This window comes from Vigna unguiculata, chromosome 9 (assembly GCF_004118075.2).
Source record: "Vigna unguiculata cultivar IT97K-499-35 chromosome 9, ASM411807v1, whole genome shotgun sequence".
NCBI lineage: Eukaryota > Viridiplantae > Streptophyta > Magnoliopsida > Fabales > Fabaceae > Vigna > Vigna unguiculata.
In genome coordinates, this window is record NC_040287.1 from 35,843,119 (window position 1) to 35,852,901 (window position 9,783).

At 36.9% G+C, this 9,783-nt stretch overlaps 1 protein-coding gene across 1 annotated transcript; it reads left to right on the forward strand.

Moving 5' to 3' along the window:
• Window positions 1-1,200: 1,200 nt before the first annotated feature.
• Window positions 1,201-9,445, forward strand: LOC114195851 (ubiquitin carboxyl-terminal hydrolase 16-like). Its single transcript, XM_028086267.1, has 11 exons — window positions 1,201-1,847; window positions 2,529-3,939; window positions 4,021-4,109; window positions 4,352-4,437; window positions 4,552-4,714; window positions 4,808-4,928; window positions 5,243-5,400; window positions 6,375-6,459; window positions 6,545-6,757; window positions 8,409-8,470; window positions 8,619-9,445. Exons 1-11 carry the CDS (start codon window positions 1,561-1,563, stop codon window positions 9,337-9,339), a joined length of 3,396 nt encoding a protein of 1,131 aa, XP_027942068.1. The 5' UTR covers window positions 1,201-1,560; the 3' UTR covers window positions 9,340-9,445.
• The last annotated feature ends 338 nt before the right edge of the window (window positions 9,446-9,783 follow it).

Here is a 9,783-nt window from a genome sequence, read left to right on the forward strand (position 1 = left end):
CTTTATAAATTTTGAATTCAAAATCTTATTTAAAGAATCTCAATTAAATACTAAAAGAAAATTACAATTTAGTGCCTAACGAAATCTATTTATTCCAGCATACAACACAACTTGTTAAGTAGAGCCAATAAATCTAACTTAATTTTTTACCTAACTCACTAATTAATTAGCATTGCCCTGATTGGTTCTCCCTTGTCAGGGAACCTAAAAGGTGGACAGGCATGCATGCTGACACTATATTAAATGCAACATATTTTCAAAACTAAAACCTTCCCTAACTAAGATGTTTGAAAACTTCTACAATTATTTGTTTTCATTGTAGTAAATAAAGCCTCAAAGATATTATTTACAAAATTAATAATTAAAATCTCAATTAAAATACACCAAAAATGCATGAAATCATACCAAAATGTTATCATAATAATAATAGTTTGAATAAATCTTTTACCGATAACTTCTCAATTGACATCTAATTACCATTTACCAATAATATTGGTTATTACTACGGGATTGGTCTTTACAATAACCCGTGCATCTTATTCAATCAATTTTCTCAATATCTGTGAGAATTAAATTCAAAGTTAGACAATTCAAACATGCAGAATAGACAATTCAAAGTCAAAAAAAGGCCATAAAAATTATTAATCATTTAAATTTATTGAAAATATTACGTTTTAAACAAAAATAGAAGAACCAGTTTTGAATAGTGTGTTGATGGTTCAAGGTTTTATAAATGGTAAAATTTTCTTCTGAATAAAGTCAAGTATCCTTTGCTTACAATGAAAAGGCATGTTTGGGCAGTAGCACCGACCCACACCTAAGCTGATAATTACTTGCGAATTGGTTAATTCCGTCGAATCTCTTCCACCAAAAGCAAGAATCAGAATGAAGCCATTTTTACGACCATCATCTGGGCCCACCCGCACCGTTTCTTGCTCCAATCTCAACCCACCACAATTAATCTGAGCCCCACATTCACGTGCCATATATACTATTCACTCAAACCCGACCCGTTTTGAGATTCGAGACCCGAACCAAGGAATAGTATTTGAGATGACGACGAATCCAACGAACCAACGAGAGGGAATTCACGCTTTCCAACAACCAAATTCCTTTCCCTCGACAAACCATCGATATCAATAATTTATTAATTAATTGAAATAAATTAAATTAAAGGAAATCCTCTTTATTTACATTTACCGCGTTTTCTTTCGTCTCTTTCTTCTTCCTTCCTACAAACTTTTTCTTCATCCCAACCTAACAAAACAACAAAACGACCACCCAAACTGAGTTTCGCTCCGTCGTTTTCAATTTCCAGTGCTAACCCCACTGTGTTTGCGACTACTACGATTTACATACATTTCCAACTCACGGACTCCACTTTCCTCGTGAATCACACCGTCACGGGTTGCCGCGTATTTTTCACGGTCAAGACGTTGGGGTTCGGTGGAGGTTTTCTCGGGGTTTTCCGCGCAGCTGTTGGGCCAATCTATGTGTGGTCCTCGTAGTAGCTGCTTAGGGTGTGTTGGTGGTGCTGGATGTGTGTGGGGTGCAGGATAAATGCATGTCACCGGGGATCTAGGGTTTTCGAGCCTGGTCCTTCTGGTGGTTTGTCTGGTGGTGCCGGTGATCGGCCTCGTAATTAGCCGTAGATGGCAGGTTTCGGAGGCTAAAAAGGAGGAGATCAGGAGACTTCTGGTTTTGGCAGCGGAGGAAACTGCCAGGGCTGAGAAAGAGGCATTCTATGGGTACGGCACGGCAGCTACTACTGCTCCGAGCAATCAATGTGCCGTGTGCTATTTCCCTGCCACCGCGCGCTGCGCTCAGTGCAAATCAGTTCGCTACTGGTGCGTTTTGAAATTGTGCTGAATAGTTTAAGTAGAAGTATTATTTTTAATGTGGCATGGGTTGTGGGGTTCATTTATTCAGAATCAGACAAGATTTGCCGTGCTTTTATTAATTATTGTTGGAACCGGGGATACCATTTCTTGATCTCGTTTTCTGGAGTTCTGTCTCTTGTGGTTTCTAAAACAAACTCTACATTATGTTAAATTTGTGTTTACTTCTTGTGATTACACGCCACCAAGATAAATACACAAAATATCTGGCTTTTAGTTAAGTACTATCCCAGAGGAGTTTTTGTACAAGTGTAGCTCATTCTTCTACACTTTTACATGGTTAACAGTTAGATTATGAGATCACTTTCCTGTTCCTCTTGTTGGTGGGTCAAGATAAAATCGCTCTGCAAGTTTTGCTAGGTGTTTAGATTGTCTTTTTACATTTTTATGTAGAAACCTTTAGGAAGAGAACATTTTTTTTTTTAGATTTTTTCTTTAGTTTGGAGAATATTACTAAAATAGTGCTGTTGTTTGCATGTTTCTTTCACGACCCCATTTATGCATTAAGTTGAATGATCTAGGTGACTGTGACATTATGTATTACTGTGGTTCCAATTCATTGTTTTGGGTCTGCATATTTCACCGTCCTCCAATCTATAATATTGCATGCTTGGTTTGTGGTGTTTCCAGTTCTTTTGAGTGTCAAACTGTTCATTGGCGGCAAGGTCACAAGTTAGAATGCAATCCTTCCAGCACAAGCCACCAGAGTTATGATGTAACAAGTGATCTTGGCAGCAAGGTGATAGAACAAGGCTACTCTGGAATATATGGTGAGAAGTCAGAAAGTGAAAGTACAGAATGTAAATCATCCTCTGAAAAGCCTTCGATTTCTGATATCTGCTTTTCTCCCAAAGTTTCATCTCAGAAGGATGAAAATATCAGATTTGAGTCCCTTACAGAGGGGAATATAACAGATTCTAATTCGGAATTGTCCAGTAATTCATTTTCTGGATTCTCAGCTTCCACAGGTTCCAGTGATTCTTCTGATGATTCCTCTGTCTGTGAGAGTGTCATTTCAAATGAGCATGACAGATCAGAGGGACATATTTTTGTTGATTCCACCCTTGACAATCCTGACAAAACTAATGACAATAGCGAGGGGGTAACCATGTCTTCTTCACCGAAGTTTGCTACTTTGGTTGATTCAATAGATGGTTTTTCTACAATGCATAAATTAAATCATATCGGACCTGGTTTTAGTAAAGAAGAGAGGAAGTTTGCATCAAATGGTAATTCAGGTTCAGATGTGTATAAGGAGAAAACACTTGATCCTTCTACAGTGTTTTCTGGGTTCTGGGATAAAGCACTAGATGGGATTAAAGATGATTCTAAGAATGACACTCATACATCTTATTCTGATGAATCAACGGGTAAAAGGACTGTTTCTGAATCTTCATTTCACTTTTCATTCAGTACCATTCCTCCTGCACATGTACGAGATATCAGGACAAAGGGTTCTGAATCTGATAATGCATTTCCAAATTGTATTGGGTCTGAGAATGACAACATGAACTCTTCAAAGGAGAGGAAATTCTTGTTCTCCAACAGCAAAGTTTCCAATGATCGGAATTATGTTACTCTAAGTGGTTCTGAATCTGATCATTTGGAATCGAAAGACAGCTCCAGACCACCTTTATCATCTTTCTCCCATCAATCCTCCAGTGCTGGCAAAGGTTCAGTTTGTGCAGATGCTTTGAGCATCCATAACTTTCAAGCGACTGGCACTAAGGTAACAAATCATGTTGTGGAAAACCGTCGCAGCACCTTCAAGTCCACTGCGATTAAGCATGACCGTGCTGATTCTAATATAGCTTCTGAAACTAAAGAAAATTCTCATACTGGTACAAAACACGGGAATAATGACGATGAATATGGCACTCAGGCTGTCACTTCCTCTCGTGTTCCTAGCTGTTCTGCAAATTCTAGAAGTGGTATAAAAACCTCTGTTTTGAAAGTTGTTGATCAGTTTAGAGGATCAAATATGTCAAAGCACTTTCCATTCTCTGTTGGGAGTGAGGTTGGTGAAAGACACCATGACAAGGTTCTTCTTCTTCTATACCATATTTTTTTGCATTCTTTTGTGCTTTAAAATATGGTCACCTTACATTTAAAGTTGTTGCAGGTTTTTTTTCCTTATGAATTATTTGTCAAGCTTTATAACTCGAACAAGGTGGAGTTATGCCCATTTGGCCTTATAAATTGTGGAAACAGGTAATTTCAAGTGATTTAAGATAAAACATTAAAAATATAAGTGGTTCCATCTTATATGTGGATTTTACATTTGCAATATCGCTTTGTGGTGTGTATTATTGTCTCCTTGCCTTGCTGATAAAGATCATATTTTACATTATTATTAAATGATTGATTTGAATAGTCAGGTTGTAATCAATTGGTCCTCCACTGTCTCCTTGCCTTGCTGATAAAGATTCACGGTTTTCTTTTCAACTTTGCAGTTGTTATGCTAATGCTATACTTCAGTGCTTAGCATTTACGCCGCCTCTGACTGCTTATTTGCTTCAAGGATTACATTCTAAATCATGTATGTATACTATCAGAGGTTTCATCATGGAATCACGTCTATGTTGTTTATTTAATGCTGTTTTGTTAGTTGTAACTATTTTTGTAGCTTAAATATCTCCTATGCAAATTTTAGGTGTAAATAAAAAATGGTGTTTCACCTGCGAATTTGAAAGATTGATTTTGAAGTCAAAGGACACAAAATCTTCGGTGTCTCCTATGTGCATAATCTCTCATTTACAGAATATTGGAAGTCAGCTTAGTAATGGGAGAGAAGAAGATGCACATGAATTTCTTAGGTATTTTTTACATCTTTGAATCCATGTAAAGTAATCTGAGTATTGTTTTGTATTTCGTTTTAAATGAACGGTGGCACACTTGACACTTGACAGGCATGTTATTGATACAATGCAATCTGTTTGCCTTATGGAAGCTGGGGTTAATGCATCGGGCTCCTTAGAAGAGGACACTACTTTAATGGGTCTAACATTTGGTGGTTACCTTCGATCAAAGGTAAATTTTATTTCTATCTGGAAAAGTAATTCACAATTATCTTCATGTTTTTCCTTTTCTCCTGTCATAAGTGTAATACAGTGTTGGCATGTTTATGTAATAGATAATTTTATCATTGTTGTCATCATAGCACATGCTTTTTGAAGGTAAAAAAAATAAAAATAAATGAACATTCTCCTCATTTGGCAGATAAAATGCATGAAATGTGGAGGGAAGTCTGAACATGTTTATGAAATAGATAATGATATTATTATTGTCATTGTAATCTGCTGATTGGAAGTAAAAGGGACAAATGAACATTCCTCGTTTGGCAGATAAAATGCATGAAATGTGGAGGGAAGTCTGAGCGTCAAGAAAGGATGATGGATCTGACTGTTGAGATAGAAGGGGATATAACAACCCTGGTGGAGGCTCTTCAACGGTTTACAAGCACTGAGACTCTGGATGGGGAAAACAAGTACCACTGTGTCAGGTTGGTTGATTCTTTGGTGCCTTTTGATCATTATCTTCACAGGGAGAGTTAAGTTACTACAGATTTTTTTACGTAGATTAAATACAAAATTTTAGAATTCAACTGCTGGCATAATAGGATTATGTAGATTTGTTGCTGTGACGTTCGGCTTGTTTTTATGATTTTTATCATAAACACTTCCAGGTGAAAAAATGAAATAAGTTACGCTATCTTAAAAGTAGCTTACGCATTTATCCAATCAGGCCCCTTAAATTGGATGATGGAAGTTAAGTCTGGGATGTCTCCTGTCAAGGGAAGAACAGCCCCAACCCAAAAAAACGCCTCTTAAATTTATCATCTTTTTATGGGCCATCATTATGAGTAAAGTTTTGTAAGTTAATTCTGTATCCTCTTAAGAATCACCTTGGTACTAAAACAGATGTTGCATAACTACGGAAAGTGTTTAGGCATGTGCCAAATGGCAAGTTTTAGAATGGCTTGCACATGGCCTACCTTCATTGAGCCTATATCATATGGATCCTAGGCCATTAGCAGTGGGCAAGTCCTTTTAGTGATCTTCAGTTAAATCAGAATTTGAAAATTAACGCTTATGATTTTTGGTTCAAATCTTTTCTCTGACGGATTCACTAATTAATGCATTATTTTTCTTTGATTTTGGCTTGGCTGTACTTAGAAGAAAGCATTGCACAATCCTAATGTCACAAGTTTACACAGCCTGTGCCATAATAATTGACATGCAAGATACTCTGTCAAATCAACCTTGTAAAACTTATTTTATTGTGGCCAAGTTATGACTCTAGCCTTTTACCAAATTATGATTTAAAGCATCCATAAAAATGTTATTGTCTCTCCTATTTGGTCTTTCGGTGTTGGGCAAATGGTTCCTTATTTTTGATTTTAGTTGTTGGAATTTTGTTTGGAGTACTTGTACTCAAATGCTTTTCCTTGTGTTCATAAACTATTTCCATTTGAAGATGTAAGTCTTATGAGAAGGCCAAGAAGAAGCTGACAGTTTCAGAGGCACCCAATGTTCTTACTGTTGCATTAAAGAGATTTCAGGTATTTCATGAATTCAGTTCCAAGACAATGTTATTTTAACTGCACTATATGCATAGTTTTCCTTAGTTGTTACATCGTATTGCAGTCTGGGAAATTTGGGAAGCTCAACAAGCCTATTCAATTTCCTGAAATACTTAACTTGGCACCTTTCATGAGTGGGACTAGTGATAAATCACCCATATACAGATTGTATGGGGTAGTTGTTCACTTAGATACCATGAATGCTGCCTTTTCGGGTCATTACGTGTGCTATGTGAAGAATATACAAAACAAGTGGTTCAAGGTTGATGACAGTGTGGTAAGCCCCCTACTTTTGCGTTTGTTTCCAATATTAAGAGCAACTTTTGGTTCCCAAATGTACTTTTCTATGTATGATTTTCTTAATAAGTAGTCCATGGTCCTTTCGATAAGCTGAATATATGATAAAACTGGGTTAGAATATGGGAGAAAGAAATGAAAGCATTTGATAGAAACATCTGCAACTTGACCTGGATTGTAGACTGGAGATATTAGCGCAGAGGTGAGATGTCAATAAAGACTCCTCCAGGTGTCGGAGAGATCTGGACTCTACCTTCCAACTACAGTTAAAAACTGAATATGATTTCCACTCTCCCTTTTCCTCCTAGTTACACCCTATTATCCTTTGAGTTCTTTAACCCACTAATTGACAGTCTAACGTTGGACTAACTACATTTTTCTAATACTCTAATCACAACATACTGTTATTTCTATTGCTAATTTATTCAAGTCCACTGAGCAGTGAACAATGTAGAACCAAAATTTATCAAAAATGCTTTTCAAATTACAAATATAGTTAAAAGTCAGAGAGTTAAGTAGGATGCTATAGCGCCACTACAGCTTCGGAGCATCCCCTAGCTACTACAGGGGCTGCTGTAGTAGGGAGGTTAAGAGTGTATTTGGGAAACATTGAATTTCCCCATTTCAGTGGTCTTCCTATATATTTCAGCTGTTTATTAAAAAATTCTTGTTTGGGCCAATCAACATTGAACTTTTAGTACACCTTCTCGCCCTGAAGACTGAACATCTTGAATGTGAAAATAAATATTTATGGATGGTTCAATAATGGGTGACACGATAGGCATAACAATCCTTGTTATGATTTGATGTCATTCTAGAATTTAACCTTGCAAAATTGGTTTGAAAAGTGAGATTTAGGTTTGTTTATATATTATTAATTTGGACATATTTATAGTTGAAATGGGATTTCAAACACAACTTAAAAGTCCAAAGTAGTCTTTTTCTTCCAAAAGGTAATATTTTGTTACATCTATGGAGTTCAATTGTTTGCTTAAATTAGGACGATCTATTTTACTTTTAAAAGTGTAATTCCCATAAAATAAAATAAAAAACTGATTCTGATTATAATCGAAATAATCGATTATCAAAATAATCCAATTCTCACAGCTGTCCCAAATTCATTAAGTGTAGCCAGCTGTTGCGGATGCCATAGTAGTGCTATGAGGCAGAGGCTATTCTAGAAAAACCCAATGAATTGAGATATCCCCTTGTTTCTCTTGTCTCTCTCAAACCTCCCTCTGCCTCTCTTATGTTGATGTTGCTGTTGGTGTTGCCTCTTCTCTGGCAACTGTGTGTGGTCTCTTTTGTCTTTTGGCAAGTGCCTATGGTGAGTGCCGCTCTTTTATTCTGTCGGTGAGCCACCTTATTGACACAATTAAACTGAAAGAATATCATGCGAAGGTAGACAAATGACAAAGGTGGTGCAAGAGGTTCAGAATTGAAAGCTCTGTAAGCCAATTTCGTTCCAAAATCGTTTTGTTCTGGGATGAAAGTAAAGTCAAGTTCAGTGGATGATTGTGTCCTCAAATCACTGCTGTATTACTAAATAGAAGGAAATTTACAGAACATTTGTTGCGGTTTTTACTTGTATTTTACTTTGTTTAACCATCTGCTGTATGTATGTCTTGCAGGTGACTGCTGTTGAATTGGAGAGAGTCTTGACAACAGGAGCATATATGCTTTTATATGCAAGGTAACTTGGGTTTTTTGCTCAAGTCTGACGAGGGGAGGGAGATTTGATTGAACCAGTCAGTGTTTAAGACATTGATGGGTGGCTTCAATGATCCTTCTAACTACATTTTCTCTTGTTGGCTTCTCTGATTATCTGAGTCGCGTTGTAGGTGCTCGCCTAGGGCTCCAAGATTAATCAGGAACAGAATACTATCCTCAGATTCAAAAAGTAAAGTCAGCGGAAAAACTCTTGCAACGAAAGCAAGATATACATCTACGAATTCTGGTGTTTCTGAACATGTCAACAGTTCCATCTCTCCGGATGGCTCACCTGCATTCGATTCTTTCTATTCAAAGTTTCACCACCTGAAAAAGATTTTAGAGGAAGACTCGTCCAGTGATAATTCATCCCTCATTAGCAGCAATTCCGATGAAGGTTCTTGCAGTACTGATAGCACCTGTGATTCAGCCAGTACAGATGACTTCACAGATTATCTTTTTGGTGATTCAGGAAATGGGTGGAGTAGTGTGTGGAGGAATTCTGATTCTGACACATCCTCGTCCTCCTCATCTTCCCCCTTAAACTCTCGACATTCCCCACTCTCTGATATGGACCGATACGATTCAGTTTCTCCTACTGCTATTCCCACAGGTTCAAGAGTGGAGAAAGACAGTCATGTATACAGAAATGGAGCGGTGAGTGTTGATCGGAGAGGGGTGGGTGTTTCTTGTTTGCATTCTAACACAAGTTCACAGCATAGAGGGTTAGGTAGTGGTAGGATTAGTAGCAAGATTAGTAGTAGGGAAACTCACTCTTTTGTGAAAGTAGGATCTAACCTTTGTAATGATACAGAATGTGGTGTATTATGTAGAAAGTATAGAACGGATTAAAATTTAGTAAAATAATGAGGGGATGCTCAATGTATAATGTAAGAACTTTGAGGCGGCGTTGTTTTCAGAAAGGAAAATTAGCCACATCACTTTGCCAATAACTTAACCAGCTGTAGATATTCATAGCTCCAACTTTGTTATAAAACTTCGGTGGAGTTTATTCTGTTATTTTAAATAGGGATACTTTAAATAAAGGAAAGTAACATTGTTTGTCTTATAAATACTTGCATTTTTTTTATAATTGTATTATACCTGTTTTATATTGCAAATCACCAAGTTTTATACTTTCTATTTTGGAAGATTATTATAGGGCAAAAATGAATGAAATTTTAAAGTTAAACCCATCCACCCTCTGCAACCAAACCAACCGCCATGAATTTGCTATTTCGCTGCGTAACGTCTCAGTTAACACAGCAATTCTAAACCCATAACTCTTCACACTTC

Coding starts and splice junctions, on each gene's coding strand:
- LOC114195851 (XM_028086267.1), top strand. CDS start 1,561: ATGCATGTCACCGGGGATCTAGGGTTTTCGAGCCTGGTCCTTCTGGTG. Junction 1,848..2,528: donor TGCAAATCAGTTCGCTACTG/GTGCGTTTTGAA, acceptor TGGTGTTTCCAG/TTCTTTTGAGTGTCAAACTG. Junction 4,110..4,351: donor CTTATAAATTGTGGAAACAG/GTAATTTCAAGT, acceptor TCAACTTTGCAG/TTGTTATGCTAATGCTATAC.